This window comes from Mytilus trossulus, chromosome 12, assembly GCF_036588685.1.
Source record: "Mytilus trossulus isolate FHL-02 chromosome 12, PNRI_Mtr1.1.1.hap1, whole genome shotgun sequence".
NCBI lineage: Eukaryota > Metazoa > Mollusca > Bivalvia > Mytilida > Mytilidae > Mytilus > Mytilus trossulus.
In genome coordinates, this window is record NC_086384.1 from 22,053,561 (window position 1) to 22,075,954 (window position 22,394).

A 22,394-nucleotide genomic window follows, 5' to 3' on the forward strand; every position below is an offset into this window, starting at 1 on the left:
AGCGCCCGGAGAAGAAAATTAGCGCCCGGGAGAAGAAAATAATAATATTTTATAACAATATTTGTTTTCTTAAAAAAATAACTAATCATTATTTGTTTTGTCCTTAATATAAATGGGGATATGTACGATGCTACATCTAAAGTGTTGTTGCACTTTTACATTTGTATATAAGTAAGTAAATACATATAAATAAGAGTATATAGAAAAATCATGAAAAACATTGTCCTCGATCAAAATGTATATTTTGTTACTAAATATAATCGGTGCCTGAGGTCTAATATTTTTGTAACTGCATGGTGAACTTTTTTTTATACAGATGCTGAGATAGATTTATTATATCTTTTTATAAAAACTAAATCTGTTTCAATGGCTATGCTGATCAGGGTTTTAATGCTAAGACTTAAATTTAAACCAAACACCTGCTTGTTACCCCCTTGTTTTAACTACGGTACATGTATAGTACTGCTTTTTTTGCTGATTTATTATGTGTACCTTTTTAATTTTGATTAAATTAATATCTATCTGTAAAATTTGTGTCGTCTTACACATTTTTCATTTTGATATCGTTTTTGAAAAACATGTCTTTTGATGTCTTACATTTTATAAATCTTCCGCATAAACTGTGATCCATTATTAATAGTCTTTCGAAATAGTATAAAATTAAAAAAAATCAATGTTCATAACTTTAAAAAGTTGTCTCATGCCAATAAAATATCTATATATTTTCCCTGGGCGCTTTTTCTGTTCCCCGGGCGCTATATTTTCTTCTCCGGGCGCTTTTTCTTTTCCCCGGGCGCTTTTTCTTCACCCGGGCGCTGTAGGACCCTAATTAACAATATTTACTCGTTTCAGATTTGCTCTAAATGCTTTGGTTTTAAAGTTAAAAGCCAAAAACTGCATTTTCACCCCTATATTCTATTTTTAGCCATGACGGCCATCTTGGTTGAGTGGCCGGGTCACGCCACACATTTTTGAACTACATACCCCAAAGATGATGTGGCCAAGTTTGGTTTAATTTGGCCCAGTAGTTTCAGAGGAGAAGATTTTTGTAAAGTCAACGACGACGGACGACGACGACGACGACGACGGACGCCAAGTGATGGGAAAAGCTCACTTAGCCCTGTTGGCCAGGTGAGCTAATAATAAAAAAAAGTGTTTTCTTGTCGCTAAAATTATTCTTCTTGTCGCTAAAATTATTCTTTTTGTCGCTTTTTGACGCTTTTTGACGCTTCTTGTCGCTTCTTGTCACTTCTTGATGCTTCTTGTCGCTAATTATTGAGATCCAATTGACCAATCGAAATGCACGTTATATTCATCTTTTTATGATAATATGAACACAGAGCCTGGTAAGAATCATGCCAAACTTTTACAATTTAATATGATATCTTCTAATTTAAGATGAAATTAGCTTGAATGCCATTTAATTAAATATTTATGCTTTCTGTTGTCATATTGAACTGAACGCACTTACAATGAGAAATCAAAGAAATGAATAATCATGAAAATATTCCTTCAAGTTACTTCCCTTTGGCCCTGGCTATAATTTGATCAAATCGGAATTACTTAGACATGTTAGATATTTCTATCAACATATATTCAGTGGTCAGGTCATATAGTGACTCTGGATATACAGTTTGGTTGTCACAAAATGGCTTTATTAATACAACATACTACATTGACTATTTGTAATGACACTTTGACCATTGACAGTATAAAACAAACCAATGCACTAGTACTACTCCATATCCATCAGAATCAGTCACGTCTCAGTCATTACAGCTGAACAAATGTGCTGGGCTAGCTCTCCTTTACCCGCTATCTTCAATGAGGGTTTACAGTTAGATGATCAATGACTTACTACTTTTCTAAAGATGACAGAAACCAATCCATGCCGTACAGTAGACGTAGTACATGTAGTTGGCGTACCTGCTTTAACATGCACTCCAAAACCATTGTAAGGTTTGAGGGCTGTATCCTAGGTGTTGGGTGATTGACCTAAATTTCACTGTCTCACGGCTTTGGTCCTGATAACGCTTCCTGTCATGTTAAGTGTAAAGGAAAGTTTAGTATACATCTACATTTGTAGCTCCTAATTATTAGGTTTCAGATCCCTAAGGTCAAAGAAGGCCAAAATATTCCACAAATTTGTACATTTTTGTACGTATGTACCTGTCCCAATTAAGTCAGGAGGCTGTAATTCAGTTGTTGTCTTAAGTTGCTGTTTTTATGTCCCATATACATGTACATGTGTACAGATATATATATGGGCATTATGTTTTCTGGTCTGTTCGTCCGTCTTTCTGTCTGTCTGTCTTTTGATGAAGTTATAAGTCCAATCAACTTGAATTTTGGTACACATGTTCCCTATGATATGATCTTTCTTAATTTAATGCCAAATTAGAGATTTGACCCCATTTTCATGATCCACTGAACATAGAAAATTATAGTGTGGATTGGGCATCCATGTACAAAAAAAAATGTACTTTTTATGATTATTAGTTTAATATTATTAATAGCAATAATTCATTTAATAATGCAAACAAACAATAGACCACTTTCGAGTTCATCCGTCACCGTCAAAAACTCGTCAATTATACACGCCTTTATGACGTCATTTACCAGATAGAGGGGCTCGCCTGTATCCCTGCACTATTTACGTTCATCAAGCGTCTTAGTGGTCGTCTTTGTGCAGGATAAACTAGAAATAATGGTTGCTCTGAAGGTACTTTCTGACATTTCCCTAATGACAGCAGTGTTGATTGTCAATTTTGAGAATTCAATTTGCCGAATAATTCGTACAATATAGAATTATAGTTTTCCAACCACTCCCTCAACATTGGAAGGAAGTGACGACGCCCCTAAACGCACAAATGACGATGATAAAGGCGCGTATAATTGACGAGTTTTTTCCGGTGACGGATGAACTGGAAAGTGGTCTATTGAATACAATGTTCATCATGTACATTATACTTTTACTAAAAAACAATTATTAAAAGTCTGTTTATTTCAAATGCTAGTCAATAACTTTATCTTTCACTTTTTGACATTTCTACTTAAGATTCTTTCCAAGAAGAAATTTAAAGAATAAGAAACAAAAAATAAATAATAAAAAACCCATACAAAAATGAAAAAAAAAACAATTAGAAAAATAAAAAAAAATATATAAAATTAAAAACCAAAAAAAAAAAAAATAAGAGACTAAAACAATATTTTATTCAACATTTTCAAAAAAATGTCAATTTTAAAAGAAACCTGTACAGGTAAATATTAATGAAACATACCAGAAGAAAACTTCAACCCTGATTGATTTTAACAGGTAACATAATTAGATAAAAAATCTACCTATATTTTATGACCCCAATAAATGGCCAACATCTCAAGATTGAATACCCCAATAAATGTTTACCATTGGATGTTGACCATGCAAGAGGGTGGACATAACTAAGAGGATGTCACAGGTTGTACTGTACTTTGGACATATTCATGATATTCTTGATTAATCTTTACACAGTTAACATTCTAAACAGATTCATTCAATTTCATTGCTTAAATAACTAAATAAGATTGTTCTACATAAAATTTGTCATGTGCATGCCTTATTGCTTGTGGTATGGGTTAGACTCATTGATTGTTAAAGCAGGCTGGCCATACATGTACCATTACCTTCAATGTATAGTTGCTACACAGGCTACATGTATTTTCCATGTCATTTAATCTCTGATGATGATTTGTCTCAATGCCAAATCATACAACAGCCCGTGTGGATTTTGCTTTTTCCACCTGCCCTCCATGGGCAGTCCACACTTGCCCGCTCTAGCTTAAATACAAATGTTCTTAATTTTATCGGGAAGATCCTCAAACAGGGATATCATCCTCATTTCAGATTGAAAACTAAATCCTCATTTGAAATTCTGCAGCCATAGTCTTAACTGAGTCTTTTCAACATTTTGGTCACATCAACTTGAAACTTACTAATATCACATGAATATACAGTCATTTGTTAATTATGATTGTGTCTTGTCAATAGCTTTGTTCTGTTTGTTAATTATCCATTTTTGTTAGTATTACAGACAAATGACTTGCGTTTTCAACTAATGTGAGTCCATGAGTCCTGGGCTAATCAAAATCTATTCATATAGACTACATGTATATAGCTAGATAACATTATTTTCAATACTGGTATCCATGAGTCACATGCATGATGCATCATGATTTAAAAATTATGTATAAACTGAGCACATGCATCAGTTGCGGATCCAGGAATTTTCATAAGTGGGGGCCCACTGACTGACCTACAATGTAAGAGGGGGCCCGCTCCAGTCACGCTTCAGTGATTCCCTATATAAGCAACCAAATTTTTTCCCAAAAAGGGGGGGGGGGCCCGGGCCACCAGGCCCCCCACTAAATCCGCCTCTGTACATTATACATTATCATTTATATCACAAGTTTTAATATAGAATAGATTGTATGTCATTTCCACTCTCTGTTTTGTTTAAGAAACTGAAATACACATGTACAGTACAGTACTAAATCGAAACAATAAAATTGAAGCATGAATAAAATTGAAGCAATAAAATTGAAGCATGAATAAAATTGAAGCAATAAAATTGAAGCATGAATAAAATTAAAGCAATAAAATTGAAGCATGAATAAAATTAAAGCAATAAAATTGAAGCAATAAAATGCATCCTCTCACTGTTGGATTTGCCATGGTAAAAAATGATGAGCCCATTGACTTACCTTCTAAAATATCTAGTGAGACTCATGGTCTAAGACCAATTTTATTACACTAAGGAAACCAGTAATTACCATTGGTTTACTTTGAAATTTAATTTATTACCATAATTTTAGTCTTAATTTGATGTGGGGGAGGACATTTGGAAACAGTTGTTTTTTGCAGATTATCCTTTAGAAATTAAATTAATCCTTACTTTGACAGAAAAAGACGATGAAATCTATGCTGTTTACATGGTTAATGCAGCATTTTTATTAGATTTAGTTTTCAGTTTTACTGATTTACTCGATCATACTTGTACAGCATAATTATTCTGGTAGATGGACAACAAAAAATAATGGAGAAGCAAAACACTGGTCTACTCGATTAGTATTTAATATAGATGTGCACTTTCTAATAGTCTGGATAAAACAATTTAGATAAAAAAAAACTTCAATTCAATATGTTTCAGGGCCTGCATTGTCTGCCATCGATCATGTATAAAATTTAGGTACACTCATGACATTGTTTAATGGAAATATATAGATACATGTACATGTATATATTGAATGACTACCAATATCTATCAAAAAGCTTTTATCATGTTTATTGATGATGGGGTCAAATTATCAATTCCTGGTATACATGGTATACATTGATAGTGTTTAGAGTGTTTTTGCATGTAAGAATAGGTTATAAGTTCAAAACAGCATATACTCAATAAAATTAAATAGCCTTCAAAAAAGTAAAAAGTATGCTCTTTGAGATTAAACTTTCTGCTGTCCAACCCAGCAACTTAACTATTTTCCATAATATAAAATTATTTTATGATAACATTGATTAATTGTAATTTTAAAATTCAATAGTCATGATATAAATTTTTATGTTTTATCTGCATGTGGGGTTCATGTATTATAGTTGAATATAAAGAATGGTAATATTTCAAAGATATAAAATGTCAATATTTTTACTCCCACACTTTACTAACATTACCGTACCTGCCAACCTTTCAAAATGCCCAAGGGGGTTTTGCGTGCAAGATGGCTGTCATAGATGATAGTCCTGAAAAACCTTTAAGAGGGTCTTAAAATACATTGTAATGTTGTTATTTGGCTTTTTCATACTAATATAAGCCTAAAATCTTTATAAAATTAATTGTTTTGATTAAGATTAAGGACAAAAATTATCTTTGAAAATTACAATTTGGGAGCCTCCATAGGGGAAATCCCCCGCAGATAGTGACAGTTGGCAGGTATGCATTAAAAGTACTTGCAAAAAATTTGTAATGTCACGCATTGATTTATAATAATGCATATCGCATGCCAGTTCCTGGAATACTGATAGATTGATTTATTGTTGGTTATTTTACATCATTTTCAACTCCCTTGTTTATAATGATGGAGACTAGTTGCTGAAAGAATAGTTGATATATAAATACTTTATAGTTAATTCAATCAATTAAGATTCTATTCTTAGATCTACAACAATGTACATTTAAAAAGATCAAAATTTAAATCTTTTTATTTTTGAGGCAACATACATAACATGTACATGTATATGTCTGCATCATTCGTTCTGTTTGGCCGTCTGTCCTGCTTCAGGTTAAAGTTTTTGGTCAAGGTAGTTTTTATAGAAGTTGAAGTACAATCAACTTGAAACTTAGTATACATGTTCCCTATAGCTATGATCAGATCTTTCTATTTTTAATGCAAAACTAATTTTAATGTGAAATTAGAGTTTTTACCCGAATTTCACACTCCACTGAACATAGAAAATGATAGTGCAAAGGGACTTTGTTCTATGGACACATTCTTGTTCTTTCAAATTGAGAAAGGAAATGGGGAATTTGTCAAAACAACAACATACATGTATTTGTGCTTATCCTACTACATGTATTTATGAATTCTATCAAATTCTACTGTCATGAATGTCCCATTAGGTTATCATGAGTTTTATTAAATTTGATCCTCTAGCATTCTAGTTTTAGCAATGTCAGAAAGAAAACTGATCCAATTCAATATTAAATATAGGGGTGCCAGCTGATGTCAATTAGAAATAAGAAATCATAGTAATTTCTTTTTTAATGTTTTTGGCCAAAATTCCTTGTATGTATTTACAAGTATATTCATATCACTCCCTGAAATATTTGTCTATAATATGTATTGATGTTAATCAGATGTAAGTGTAATGAGGTATGATGTTTCTCTTCCTAATGATGTCGTACTTGTATCATTACACACTAACATACATGTAGTTGGCATGTGACACGGGTTGACACAAGTTAAACATTTGTAGTAATTAAGGATATATGACTTCTTTCTCAGCCAGGTAAGAAATTAATATATATGGATGAAGATCAATTCATATGTTTTGTTATACTGTATACATGATATACATTTAACAAGTTGGAAAAATCCTGAATCTTTTTTTTAAATCAGATTTAAAAATTACAATGTCAAACCTAACTATTATATGAGGACATTATAAGATTTCTTCAAATGTTGCAATAAATAAAGGTCTTTAGTCTCCTCTCTGTGCTGTAGCTAGGTTTCAAATATTTTTATAATATATGCTTAAAATTTAAAGTAATCAGGCAATACGTATACATGTACATTGAATTATACACATAATTTTAAATCCCTACATATAGATATACATCTGAGGAGAACCTACAAATTATCAGAAATTGATGATATACATTTTGTACATCAAAGATTTGTATATATATACTAGTCCTTGGATACATTATGTACATGTATAAAATCAGTCATCATGATAAAATTTTAAATCTGTAGTCCTGAAGCTCAATTTTAGGAGAATTTAAGTTGCAATGTAGAACGTAGATTTTGTAGCCTAGGCCTGTAGAGATGATTTTACAAGCCATGGCTGCTGGGCCTATGCCGTTGAGGTTATGTGTAAAGATGGGCCACTGGTAAGTCAGTCAAAAAACTCAAAATGTAGAGGTAACTGTCCATGTTCATCAGTCTTTTATTTTTTTTAAATGATTTTGGTCGTGGAGACAATATGGGCAAGGTTTTGGACCTTGAAGTCATACATATACAGTTATGCTAGTAGGACTTAGTGCTCACAAACATGTTTTACTCTGTCACATTCTTCACTTCTTCAAACATGAATGAATGTTCCTTGTCAGTAGCCTGGATATTTCAGTTGATTGGTTGCTGTCTGTCCAGTTTCTTTTTATGCTCCTGCAATTATAATGGAGGGGGCTTTAAGTTTTACCTTTGTCTGTCTGTTTGTCTTGAAATTGGTTTCTGCTCTAACTTTAGATTGCCATAACTATATACATGTATGTAATCAAACTTATACACAATGCTTATTACCACAAGGTTGAATTTGGGTTGCGTCATTTTTACCTTTCTAGAGTTATGCCACTTTTCAAAGTGAAAAATCTATTTATCTCCAACATTAGGTTGCCTTAATTTTAACCAAATTTTATAAATCTTATAAAAAATTATGATTACCACAAAATACAGATCAAGGGTGTTAGCTTTACTATTCTGGAGTTACATGCCCCATTACACATGTATTGACAACTTTCTAATTTTTCATTTCATTTCTGTTATCTAAATTATGTTTGCCTCCATGAAATGTTTTGCTTACAGTATGCTTATATCCACAAAAGTAAGATCAAGTACGTACTAATTTGGATAGTGTCACTTATACCCTTCTTTACTTTCACATTTGCCGTGTAGGAACCTTTTATAGCATACTACATGTACATTATGTATATATACTGTATAGTTATAAGCCATGTGGTGACAGACCTTTAGATTCTTACATCCACATCATTTGGTGTCTTGTAGATAGTTGTCTAATAGATTGGCTATCATATACCACATCTCCTTAATACTAATTTTATATAGTGAGAGGAAGTCAAAAGGCACATGTGGTGGAAGGTTAAAACCTGTTATTTTAGTCAGGAAACACACTGTCTATGTAATCTGGTAATACTGTAATCTAAATTTGATTAAAAACTGTATAAAGTGAACCAGCTGTAGTCATGGTAGTATAAAATGCATTATATTCAGGTTGTGTAAGTTAAATCCTGTTATATAATCGTTTTTCATCAATATACTTAAGGATTTTCTAGCAGATTTTTGACATTGAAAAGAGATTATGCAATAAGAAGTTTGTGATTTTAGGCAGAAGCTTGGTCCTGTTTGAAACATTTTTTGAAGTTTCTTATTTTAAATTTTTCATATTGGGAATTACAGTATTAAAGTGTATTTGTGCTCATTGTTGAAACTTTTATTATCTGGATTTATTGCTCTAACAAAACGCTGAGGAATGCTTGATATTAAAACTACCTTAAATAAACCGATTTGTTTTGATCTGGTAAGTTTTATTGTTGATATTAATGTCCTGTGTGAAAATGACTGGAGGTTTGGGAGGGTTGGAATTTGTTTGTTGACAAGAAATTAATCCATATATATTTGATCTGATATTAATCATGTATAAGTAAAGAAATTGAAAAAAATAACAGAAGTTCACTAGATGTGATATTTAATAGTTTATGTTGAGTGCTGGCATTGTACATACACAGTTAGGTCAAGGTTTCATGCATGCATCTTTTATGACATTGTTACAGTGTGAATTGCACTTATGACTATGAAGAGGTTGGATAAGGTCCAACACATTTCTGTCAGATTATATATATATATATAAAGATGATGTGCACATTTCACCTTTGAATAGAACATGATCAACCTGTCATATTAATGCGATATGAAGTCTTATAGATTGATTAAAACTTTCTTCTAATCTATCAAAACATGTTTTCATGTTTGAAGGATCCACATGTAGTTTATATTGACATACTTTATAAGTTGCATAGTGCAGTCCCTTTTTGTTATCATTGGACTGTGAACTAAATTTTAATTATCTTACTTTTTTTTTAAGTGCTGATTGTTTGAAGGGTAGACCTTATCAAAGATCAATTTCTTCTCTAACATGTTGATATCTTTCCAACTCACTCTGTTTTAAATACATGATGAGTCTAAATGCATATTATTACATTTATCTTTTAAAGAAGTATCGATTTTATTGTGCAACTGTAAATTATTGCAGTAGAATTAAGTGTTACAATTGATTATGCACTTGTTTAAATACTTTCACCACCTTAGTATATTAGCAACAAGAGATTTCTTGTCTGCTTGGAACAGTGGTTCATAAAATTTGAACAAGTCCGAATAAATATACATTACTGGGTACTTAAATAAGGCCATTAACTAGTTGTTTTATATTGTCATTTAGGGGCCTTTTATAGCTGACTATGCTGTATGGGCTTTGTTCATTGTTGAAAGCCTTAGTGTGACCTATAGTTGTTAATTTCTGTGTCATATTGGTCTCTTGTGGAGAGTTGTCTCATTAGCCATCATACCACATCTTCTTTTTTTATATTGTACAAGTTACTTTAATTTTTAGTATCACATTTCTTTAGATATTAGTTAATGTATAAAACCCTTACTTACATGTACCAAGGACTTGTATAGACTAAGACTATACAAATCCTTGCATGTACCTTTAAAAGGTTTCCACTCTTACCAAATAAATATAATTTTCTTTCTAAAATACTTAAATAAATACTCCAGGATGTATATATGCTGACCTATATCCACAAAATTACAGAAAGGCAACTAACTTTAAGGGATGGGGTTAGTTAATTAGTAGGTTATGAGTTCACCTGGCTCTTTTGACTTCTGGCCTAATTTATACATAGTTCGTCAATGAAATACAACCTGAAATATTTAAAATACTGAAGGTACATTCATTATTAAACCAGAACTAACACTTATAAGTCACAGTGTACACAGGGTTATCTATGCTAATATTCAACTTTAAAGGCCAGTCGTAAGATAAAATCAAGGTGTGGTTGTAGATATTATGGGTACTTAGTTGGACAAAAATGTTGCTACCGTGGGTAAAGTAGAGTCATAGAGAAAAATTTACCAAATATTGTTAAGGTGTTGTCGATATTGTTCTATAAAGTGGAAAAAAGTTATTTTTAGTCAGGATAACACGATGATTATTTGAAGGAAGTGCATTTGAGGTAATTTATGTTACATCATGCTCATATTGTTGTATTTGAATTGATTTATTTGCATGTAGGGATGATCGCTATATTAAATATTTTATTTTTGTAATAATGTAGTAAAATAAATGTAAAATCATTGTTAATTTTAATCTAAAACATATATATGTTAAATGATAGTTGTTGACGCATGTTTTAGTGTTTTTTCTAAGAGAAATTGAAAAAGCATCCGCTTTTAAAATTGAAGAATTTTTTGCATAGTAACTTATTTATGAAATTCTTGGAAAACAGAAGTTACACATGTATTTTTAAAAATCAGGAATTTGCAATGTTTCAAAATAGTATAATATCATGGTCACAAGCATAAGAATAGGGAACATGTTTACAATTGTTTTTAATCTCCGTTATAAACAAGTCAGAATAATTAAAATATAAAATTGACAAATGATTGAGCAGCTTGGAAAGTTGAAATTTGACAAATGTATAAAAAAGAAAGAGAAAATGTTAGAAATTCTGTTTACATGTATGTATAGTAGAAAGCAAAAAGTTGCTTTGTTAATTAAACAAATGTTAAAAGTTATCAGTTGTTCTATATCCATCCTTCCTTAATTGTATCAGAAAAAAAAAGAAGCTGAATTTAGATAAACTGATTGTTGAAGCATGTTTGCAACTTAAAAAGAATTTCTAACATTTTCCTATCTTTCTCTCTTCAGGTTAACTACATTTTGGTGATTGGTTGCAGCAGTGTTATCTTTTGGTTTTCGGCTGAACCTCTCTCTGTTGGAGTAATTTCTAAGTTAGCCTGACTTTCTGGAGCTTTATTCTTTACACTTTCTATCGAAAATGAGTGTTAATGGTGATTCTCTTCCCACAAATCATGTGGAGTTGTATGTTCGTGCTGGGAAAGATGGAGAAAGTTATGGAGCATGTCCTTTCTGTCAGAGGTTCTATATGATTCTAGATCTGAAGTCTGGAGAGTTGAATTATGATGTGATTACTATCAATATGGCTCGTCCACCGGTGGATTTTAAGAAGTTAGCTAATCGTTTGCCTGTTCTAAAGCATGGAGATGAAATCAGATCTGACAACGATGAGATTGTTCAGTATGTTGATGAAACATTCCCGTATCCATCTCTACAATACAGCAACATGCAAGCCCATTCCGTTTGTTTAGACATTTTCTCAAAGTTCTCGTATTTTATCAAGCAAGTAAGCCACTCAGCAGATCATTTACTGAAGGAACTACAAGCCATAAATGACTATCTGGAAACTGCAGACACACGCTACCTATGTGGAGACAAGCTTACTCATCTAGATTGCCTAATGTTGCCAAAACTTCAGCATATCAGAGTTGCTGCCAAGGCTTTCAAAGATTTTGAAATTCCTGATGATATGGTTGGGCTATGGAAGTACTTGGCTGCAGCATATAAGAATGAAACCTTCCGAAAGACATGTCCATCGGACCAGGAAATTGTTAACCACTGGGAGTCAAAACCAGAAACTCCTTCCCTGTCTGAAGAAAAGATGAAGTGTTACAGCACTGATGGCTACAACAAACCAAAGTTCTCCTTTGACACTCCAATAAAATGTTAAAAATGGGAGATAACTCTAGTGTTAAAGAAAGAAAATCCAAAAGTAAGGGAATTAACTCTAAACTGTTGAAAAAATTGCAAGATTTGTTAAAGGTATTGTTATGACATGTATGATCAGCATTATAAGTTGTTTTATTAAGTATGTCACAAAATATTATGTTATTAGTTAGATTTCAAAGTAATTTCATTTATACAGCAGACATATATGTACATACTGCATCCTATTGCAATTGGCATTCCTCTTGTAGAAAACTTGATAAAAATAAGACATGGGTTTTTGTTTGTAACTCTTGATTTTTTTTACATTATGAAGTTGACGCCCTGTGACATTTCTATATCCTTATACATTGATAACAGTTAAAGTTATACCGTTTAGTTGCAATGAAGATTAACCATATTTTAAAAATCCAATCTAGAAATCCTTTTAAGTTTTTGAAGAAAAAAAAGATTCAGGTATACGTAAAGTAAGGAAAAATGTCTCTTATGCAGTTTTGTTATATAGTGTCCTTCTACAAATTTTTATTGATTATTTTTGGAAATATGAATAAATACATATATGCTTAAAAAAAATCTTTCTGATTTTATGTTGTAAAAGTGTAGTAATTAATAGTTTGTCCTAGCTAAAGTATGAAGCCATGTTATGTAAATGACATACCAGTAACTAAGCTGTACTAAAATTTGTGTTTGTTATATGCATATCAATGTTGCTTTGTCTACTTATATACCTTACATATTTTTGTTGTAGTAACTAGTCATTTTCAGCATTATTTTACAGTAAGAACATGTACAGCACTGATAAGATTGTACCTTAAACCCACTTGTCTCTGAATTTGTTTTATCTATATACATTGTTATATTGAAGTATGTAGGTATTTTTGTTAGATACAAGTGCCTTGAACTCTTTACTGTGTGTTAACAACAAAAATATTTTTTTCAACAAAGGGTTTTTAAAATGTGATCAACTTTGATTTTTTTTTTTAAATTTCAAAAATATGATCCAAGGGAGATTACTTTGATTACTTTTTTAAAGATTATATTATGAGCAGTAAGAAGGGAAGAGTTTTTTTTTTTTTTTTTTAAATATTTCCTATCCCTATTTTGTTTCAAACTCATGATCAATTTTTATTCTATTTTATTTTACTTCTAGTCGAAGGTCGAAAATAAGAACATTCAAATGAAGAAAATAAATAAATTCTTTCTAAAAGATCTTTTAAAAGTTACGTTTAATTGCTCTTTGCCCACTTTTAATTTGCTTCATATTGTTTTCATTAATAATAACATTAACACATCTTCAACATATACATTTATGTGCATTTATACATTTTATTAAACTTTGGTTTTTGAAGTGCACATATTTGTTTTAACAAGGATCATGGTGCTATATCTTGCTATTTATATATTTGTTGTTATATTTGTTGTTATTTACTTATATTAGGTGTGTTAGGTGTTTTCCCATGTTTCATGTTCATCATGTATTATATCTATATACTTTAACTCTTTATCATGTTTTTATGCAACTTTAGCTTTTATATACAAGTACTAATTATACAGTTTTGTCTCTGTCTGAGTCTCATGCTGTCAATATTATATTTAAGGTGGTACCTAACACTACAGGGAGATTACTCTGTAAAGTCGTGTAAATTACGTTGTGTTGTTAAGGGAATATTAAGCTTCTCAATGATCAAAATTTGTCAAACTGCTATATAACCAGTGTAATTTTTTTTGACAAAACGGTTGGTTCAAAGTTTTTGAATTTTTTATATTTTTGTTAAAGGGTCAAAGTAAATACTTTGACAAAATATTATGAAAATTAAACAAGCCAAATTAATTTTAGTCAAAGTGTAAGGTACCACCTTAACAAAGCCATTTAAGAATTCCAAAGAACCATTGAATCACTCCTGACGGGAAGAGTGTTTAATTTTTTATGAAAAAAAATGTGTAGTCAGTTATATGTATTGTTTGTTTTGTCAATCTTTTAAGTTTTACACAATGTTTTTTTTTTATAATGTGTTTAAAAAGCTGAAATTATCAATCTCCTCAGTATAATCAATTGATTTTTAGCTCATTATATGGTGATTAGATCTTAATTATCTTTTGCATTGAACAAAGATTGGTATCTTTCTGAACAATTTTGGCACCACTCATCATGCTCAAACAATTAAAAAGTTATGAAAGCACAAAAAAGATACTTAAAACAGTGTTTTTACGAGTTTTGATGTACAACATTTCACAAAAAAATGACACTTTATAAATTTCATGTGTCTGGAACACTTATTTGACTTTATCTAGTACAATAGGAACGACCAATGCTGAATATCACAATGGTGAATTTGAACAAATAACAGGTTGCTTTAACAATTCTTAAATGTTTCAACTTATGGTAACAAAATAAATGAATTTAAGCCATACATGGAGTCCATTTCAAGATTTGCGTATTTTATTCTACTGTTACAATATTGTTTAAAAGACTGTATAGTATTAGCTTGTATAATGTTTGGTTTATAGTGTGAATTTTGTTTGTTATATATTTAGGGTCTTGATTTTGCTAGTCAGAAATTTAGATTTATGTAACATTTGCTAGTCAGATAATTGTATATCTTTGTTTTTAAAGTTGTCTACCTTTACTTACATTATTTTACTTTTTTTATTAGTTTTAGTTTGTTTAGTTACATTTTTGCCATTTTTTACTTGCCTAATTAGTTATATATTTTACATTGTTCTGTTGATTTTTTTTCCTTCAGGCCATTCAAAGTAAATGTTGTGTTTAATTTACATTTTATTATTTACTGGTTAATATAAAATCATTGTTAATTGAGCTCATTGACCGACTGTGCAAGGGCTGTATAGCTAGTCAAGGTTGTTAAAGTCAATGAGCTCATTTGGGATAGTGTGATGGGTGCCCTTCTAAAAGAAAATGTCTGAATAAATCAATTAAATTGAATGGCTTATCCTTGTATCAATTTTATAGTCACAAAATCAATCGAACTATTTTGGATTGATTAACACCTAATCTAGAACATGTTAAATTAACTTCAGGGGTTCTTTTTACAAAAAAATCTAAAGACAATAATTGATTGTAAGTTATACAGAACTGCTGATGATTTACCCTAATTTTTTCAGATAAGAATTTATTTTTAAATGAGTCGCTTGAGTTATAAATATAATATATTACCAGGGTTGTAACTTGATTAGTGTTGTAACATATCTGTGTTTATATCCTAATCTATATATAGATCTGTTGTTTGCACTATGCAGAAATTTGTCTTTTTAAAATTCAGGTGCTTGATTTTTGTTTTATATACAATAAAATTATACAAATAGTCGCTTTCTTTTCATTCTGACATGTAACGTCAAAAACATGCCCTTTCCCAAAAATGAAACACATTTATTTACATCAAAGTGACAGTTTAAAGTAAACAGTATATATTTGTTTATCTGAAAAATATTATCATTTGAGCTTTCAATCGAGACATGTCATGACTTGCTCAACTGATATTAGAATTCAAATCCGAAAAATATAAAGGAAGGAAATTTGTTACAGCGAATCAGATATCTCAAGAATCATATTTGTGATTGGAATATATATATTGAAAGTAGACTTGAAACATATTTTATTATGTGCTTAAAAACTATACAGAACATAACAGTGTAAATGATCCCCAAGGCCTAAATTGATATATTGTTTGATTCCCCAATCCCGACCCTGCCAAGCCAAGTGTGGGTAGGTAGGTAGGGAAATGATTTTATTTTTTTCCAAAAAGCTGAAACAATTATCGGTCGAGTTGATCAAGCAAGCCTGAAAATTGGAACTGCATAAACTAATATTTGACATAGTTTTGACAATGAAATTTTGTGAGTTAGACCATTTTTGCAGGGTTAGTCGGGATTGGGGAAACGAACAATATTTTGTTTTAAGCCAAAACATGCTAAAAGAAGAGGATGTGATTACAAAAAACTATTGCAACAGTTCTTTTTAACCTTGCTCTTATATTTATTGTACTTATATGATTGATTGATTTTTGGTGTTTAGCTCATCTACAATCACCCTTGGGTATATTATTAGGACCAGTTTATACTAGTAAAGGAAGTCAGCGTGCCAAGAAAGAAGTACCTTCCTTTGATAGTTAAAATGACAATCCTAATTCATATTAAGATTGGAGTCTTTAATGCTCTTGCCACTTGCAGAGTTCATACTCAAACCCCAGTGTTGAAAGGCTGGTGATACTGCAGTAAATTACTTAGTCTAGTCGACCACCAAGGTCCCTAAATTACTTATAAACATGGTGATGGTTGAAGTTTTGTGTAAAGGTCAATCATTCTTAAACTAGTCGTTGTGATTTCTACAATTTTCTCATGAAACAGAAAGTCTCCATTTATGTAGATAGCATGCCCAAATATGGTTTGAAATTTTAAATCAGTTGACCAATTAAAATAAATTGAAGGTTTAAACATTGTATAAAGGTTTAGATCATGGGATGTTACTGAAGCGTTGTCATTCGTTTTCTTCTAATAAAAGGCTTTCCATTGGCCACAAACTTTTTTGAGACCATGTATGTATGGTTACACCCTATGATCATGTATGTATGGTCACAACACTGTGATCATGTATGTATGGTCACACCCTTGTTATCATGTATGTATGGTCACACCCTTGTTATCATGTATATATGGTCACAACACTCAAGTACTGGGGTTTTCAAAATTGTCAATGTAATAGTCAATGTGCTATAACCATTCCAGAATAGTCAAAATTAGTGTTGCCAATCCATAATAGTCATTCCAGACAGTAGAAATTAACAAGTGAACACAAATACTCAATGACATTGACTGTTACACATTATTAGATACTTTAACTGTATTATGGAGTATATATGCCTAAACAGAATACTGGTTTTTGACTAAACCAGCAGTTTGATATATATATACAAATGAAACAAGAACAAGAAACTCTTATGAACCACATAAAAAAAAGACAACCACTGAACAACAGGTTTTATAACTGAGGACAGGTGCAAACAAATGCAGCAAGTATAAATGTTTTAACAAGTGCCAACCTTCACCCTAACATCAACACATACAAAATATATTTTTTCCAATGACATATTTACAAAAGTGTATTACACTAGTATAATATATGTCACAGATTTTTATGGGGGTACCAATTTTGTCTTGGCAACTTCTTCATTTCTCTGAATTTATATAAACTACATTTTAATCATATATAATGTTATACATCTAGTTTTTTCATGTAACCAAACTTCCAAAATAAATTGTACACATACTTTGTCATTGCATTATGTGAGGGCAGGGTATCTTCTTGTAACCTATGCTCCAAGGGCCTCTAGTTATAGTTATGTTGTGATAATTCAGATAGTCCAGCATACAAGCAAATACACAGTACTGCTTATATATTTAATCTAAACTAATCAGTTCATGTTAAAAGAAAGGGGAAAATGTATTTGACAAGAAGCAAAAAGTTAAGCAGCCTTTGCATATACTAGGACCTTTTAATTTGAAGGGTTTATTTTGCTTAAAGTTTGGTAAGTAGTATGTTCATAATATACCCGCAAAATCTATAGTAACACTTTTTTATACAGTTTCTTTTGTCTTCAGTGATGTTGGGGTGAAGATTGTGAGATTGATTCTATCATATAAGCTTAAATTCGTTTCTGTAATTTAAGGATGAACAAAGAATAAAGACAAAGAGAACATTTTAGATATATTTTATGTTAAAAAAAAATAGTATGAAGCTTGAGTTTTTGTTTATGGATGCTACTGTTTTCTATAGCAGATGAGAGTCCACAGCAGGGTAACCTGATCCCTAGTGGTGGGGCTTCAGACAACAGGGCTGGGGGACCACTGACAGATTTTGTACAGCAGCTGGAAGATTATGCACCTACTGTAAGTAGTAAGATTTACAATCAATAAACACATTTTAATTGGGTTTTATAATTGTAACTCTAAACAAACAAAACTCTTAACTCAGCAGAAAGTTTTGAAATTTGGGAAAACTATTGAAGAAAAATTACTCCAGATATGACGATATTTTATGAATTGATACAGAAAGTAGAAGTTGTTTCAGCTTAACATGTACAACTTACAAGGTCAAATGAAGGTCGTACACTACACAAATTATTATGACTAGAAATGTTACATCATTCTTATTCACAAAATGACTACATGTATTGATTTTGTATTACAATAACCTTAAGATATTATTATTATAAGAAATGCCATACAAAACATACAAAAATCAATTCTTATATATTGTTAACCATTTATACTTAATTGATGCATCCCATATGACATTTTTGTGGAAATGATTGGTGCATTTCAGGATGTCTGCTGCTGAAATGAAAAATAACAACATTGTTATGAAAAATGAGATAGTTAGCACCAAATGTTTAATGCATTGTTAATGATAAAAAAGAACATCCCTTAGATTAAGGTTTTATAGACATAACATTGGCTGAAATTGCTTGTCATATCACTCATTTAGAAAAAAGTACATGTAAAAAATCACAATCAACAGTTTAAACAAAAATCATATTCAAAATATAGAATAGATAATTAAGTTTCAATTGACACAATTGTAGTTACTTCCCTTTGGTTACCATGTGGGCAGACTTCTTCATAAATCATGTATACTGTGGATTCATTTATTTTTGTGGAAACCAATTTTCGTGGTTTGGGTAGAATTTGCATATTCGTGGATATTTAATTTCGTGGTTTTGGCAAGGTCTGTTTACATTACATTCAATAAAAAAATTAGCAATTCGTTGAATATTTAAATTCATGGTTCCACTGTACCCACGAAATCCACGAAAATTGGTATCCAACAAATATCAATGAATCCACAGTATTTACTCTTAGACTTTGAAAAACAGGTTTTCCTAAACAATATTGATTTCTTTTGCTTTATTTGTCTATCAAAGGAGACTTATCTCTGAGACTTATCTCCCTTTAATTTCATTTAACTATTACATGTAGTAGTTTTCTTTTATTTCCCTCTAGATACCAGATTCAGTAACAGCCTTTTACTTGAACAGAGCAGGATTTGAAGCTTCAGATCCTAGAATGTAAGTTGTCAGTTTTACCATTATTATAAAGTTAAAAGTCCTATTACCTATGTTGAAAAGAAACTTATCATAGAGACAAGGATTAAAATATTGCATGTGAGATACCTGGGTATCTATAAAAGATTCATCAGTTACACTCTAAACAAAAAAGTTTGAAAAATACAAATAAAATATAAAGTAGATTTTTATAACATATACAAGTTGAAGTTATAGATACCGGAACCTTTATGTTCCAATTTTACTTCTATTTTTTAAATAGATAAAGTTTTGTATAAAATGCAAACACAACTGGTTTTCTGAGGGTGGTATTAGATATAACCAATCCAATGTTCTACTAACTCTTGTAAACTAGCAAACTAATGTTTCCTTTTATAGAACAAGATTGGTATCCATAGCAGCACAGAAGTTTGTGTCAGACATAGCCAATGAAGCATTACAACATTGTAAAATGAAGTCATCATCTGGACAGACAAAAAGTAAAGGAAAGGTAACTCACTTGTATTTAGATATTTATGGATTATCCTGGTCATTACAACCAGAATTATTTTCTTGCTGGAACAGGTACACCAGAAGTGAGAAAAGCAATTGAGTTGAGATGACCAATGATAATCTGTTTATTGCTATTTTAACTATGAAGAAGTTTTTTAATTTCATTGATTACAGACACATCCACCCTTAGTTTCAAGGGGTAATTTTCATATCACTGGATTGTACATGCTGAGAAGGGAAATTGGCGGTCAGTTAGATCAAAAGAAAATTCAAATGTTCAACAAATAACATATTTTCAATAGACTCTGTATACAGAAATTGGCAAAACCATGAAATCAAAATTCGACAAATATGCAAATTTTCAACGAAAATTGATGCCCACAAAAATAAATGAATCCACTCTATCCTAATATGCACCACAAATAACATGAAAAATATACAGACAAAATTCAATAATAATTAAACCAAGAAAAAAATATTTAAGGAATGACTGTAATATTTTTTTCTGTCTATGAAGAAATAACATAAAAAATTTGGTGCACACTAAATCACATATGCAGCAGGTTATTTAACAGTGTGCACCACAATTTTTATATTATTTCGAATAGACAGAAAAAATATTACAGTCATTTCTTATGATTTAATTTTCAATTCCATTTTAAACTGTAAAAAACCATGAAAAAATGTTGATGACGTCACAGTCACATGACTAAATTATGTCTATGAGCTCATAATAAAATAACGTCAGCCAATCAGAAGATGCGTTACATCCAAAATTAAATTATTTACAAATATTATTTGTTATTTCAAAGATGATACCCCAAAAAGATTGATTAAATTTCAAATTCAATAGGCAATATAGGAAAGGTGTACTGACATAAGTAGTCTCTAAACACATTAACTCCAAATGGAGCTTTTGTCAGTAGAAGCCATATTTATGATGAAGGTCCTTTTTGGACCGAAACCGGTCAGGCAATGACTGCCACTGATGAAGGTCCTTTTTGGACTAAAACCGGTCAGGCAATGAAACATCACCAGGCGCTGTTAATTATGTGTATTGGTATATATACTATATTTTTAAATTTCAAATTCAACATTAAACATTTTTTTATCTCTGCTCTGCATTCCATGGTGAGCATGTCTTAATTTTACTTGTGTCATCAAAATTGAATGCATGCATAGCATGTTAGAAAGACATTGGATAGAAAATTTTCAAAAGCAATCAATAACAAGTCAATTAATTAAACCTGACATATTTTTTTTATAAATACATGCAACTTTTTAAAATAACTTAATTGTGATCAGGATGTATTTCCAGAAAGGAATAAGCCTGAATATTAAAAAAAAACTATCAAATATGTAATGTATCTATAAATTTTCTTGTCTTTTTCCAGGATAAGAGATTGACCTTGACAATGGATGATTTAACTCCTGCTCTAGCCGAATATGGAATAAATGTGAAGAAGCCAGCATACTTTGTATAAACACATACTTTTGATATTGTAGAAAATATTGTTAACCATTTGGAATAGGACTGATATAACTTTTTACTATAATTGTAAACTTTGATAACAACTTTTAGATGTTTTGTTAGATTTTTTATCAACATTATTTTGTAGTAGTTAAACAATTAAACATTTTCCATTTTATCTTGAGTTGATCCCATTGAGAAAAGATAGCAATGTCATTGTTGATAATTATTGATAAACCTGTTATGTAATTTAAAATGTCAAGTGTTTTTTTTCAAATTACATCAAACTGGATGAAACTCATTAAAGGAGAAGGTATGATATCAGGCCTTAGGGTCATAAAACTTTAGAGCACTATTTTTGTACTCAGACTCAAGAATCAACCAATCAAAATGCAAGGTTTCAAGTATGATTGTTGTGCTCCAAGCACTGAGCAAAGTTTTATGACTTCAAACCCAGGCCTATTTTTGATTTATAATGTTTGTCAATTGCATTTCTAAAACCAGAAGTATTATGATATATAGATACATGTATAAGAAGATGTGGATGAGTGCCAATGAGTCAACTCTCCATTTCAATTTGTAAAAGTAAACCATTATAGATCAAAACAACCTTCACTGCAGAGTCTTGACTCACACCAAACAGCAAACTATGAAGGGCCCCCAAGATGACTAGCGTTACACCATTCAAACAGGAAAACCAAGTCTTATTTATATAAAAACAAGAAATGAGAATAGTTATGAACCATATAAACAAATGACAACCATTGAACACCAGCATCATGGAACGCCAGAATCGCAGAACACAAGAATCACTGAACACCTGAATCACTGAACACCAGAATCACTGAACACCAGAATCACTGAACACCAGAATCACTGAACACCAGGATCACTGAACACCTGACTCACTGAACACCAGGATCATGACTTAGGACAGGTGCAAACAAATGCAGCAGTTTAAATCTTAAAACAATTACCTGAAACAAAAGTGTAATAC

General features: G+C 31.0%; 2 protein-coding genes across 3 annotated transcripts; both read left to right on the plus strand.

Annotated features, from left to right (window-relative positions):
* The first annotated feature begins 1,198 nt into the window (after positions 1-1,198).
* On the plus strand, positions 1,199-21,575 carry LOC134693288 (transcription initiation factor TFIID subunit 10-like). Of its 2 annotated transcripts, none has more exons than XM_063554034.1 (5): positions 1,199-1,346; positions 18,147-18,259; positions 19,373-19,437; positions 19,813-19,924; positions 21,321-21,575. In XM_063554034.1, the coding sequence occupies exons 1-5, from the start codon at positions 1,331-1,333 to the stop codon at positions 21,408-21,410; spliced, it is 396 nt and encodes a 131-aa protein (XP_063410104.1). In that variant the 5' UTR covers positions 1,199-1,330; the 3' UTR covers positions 21,411-21,575. The 2 variants fall into 2 exon arrangements, with proteins under 2 accessions (XP_063410104.1, XP_063410105.1); XM_063554035.1 differs by having other exon boundaries at positions 1,258-1,346; positions 18,150-18,259.
* On the plus strand, positions 11,569-13,407 carry LOC134693287 (chloride intracellular channel protein 2-like). Its single transcript, XM_063554033.1, has one exon. The coding sequence runs from the start codon at positions 11,610-11,612 to the stop codon at positions 12,357-12,359; it is 750 nt and encodes a 249-aa protein (XP_063410103.1). The 5' UTR covers positions 11,569-11,609; the 3' UTR covers positions 12,360-13,407.
* Positions 21,576-22,394: the final 819 nt, after the last annotated feature.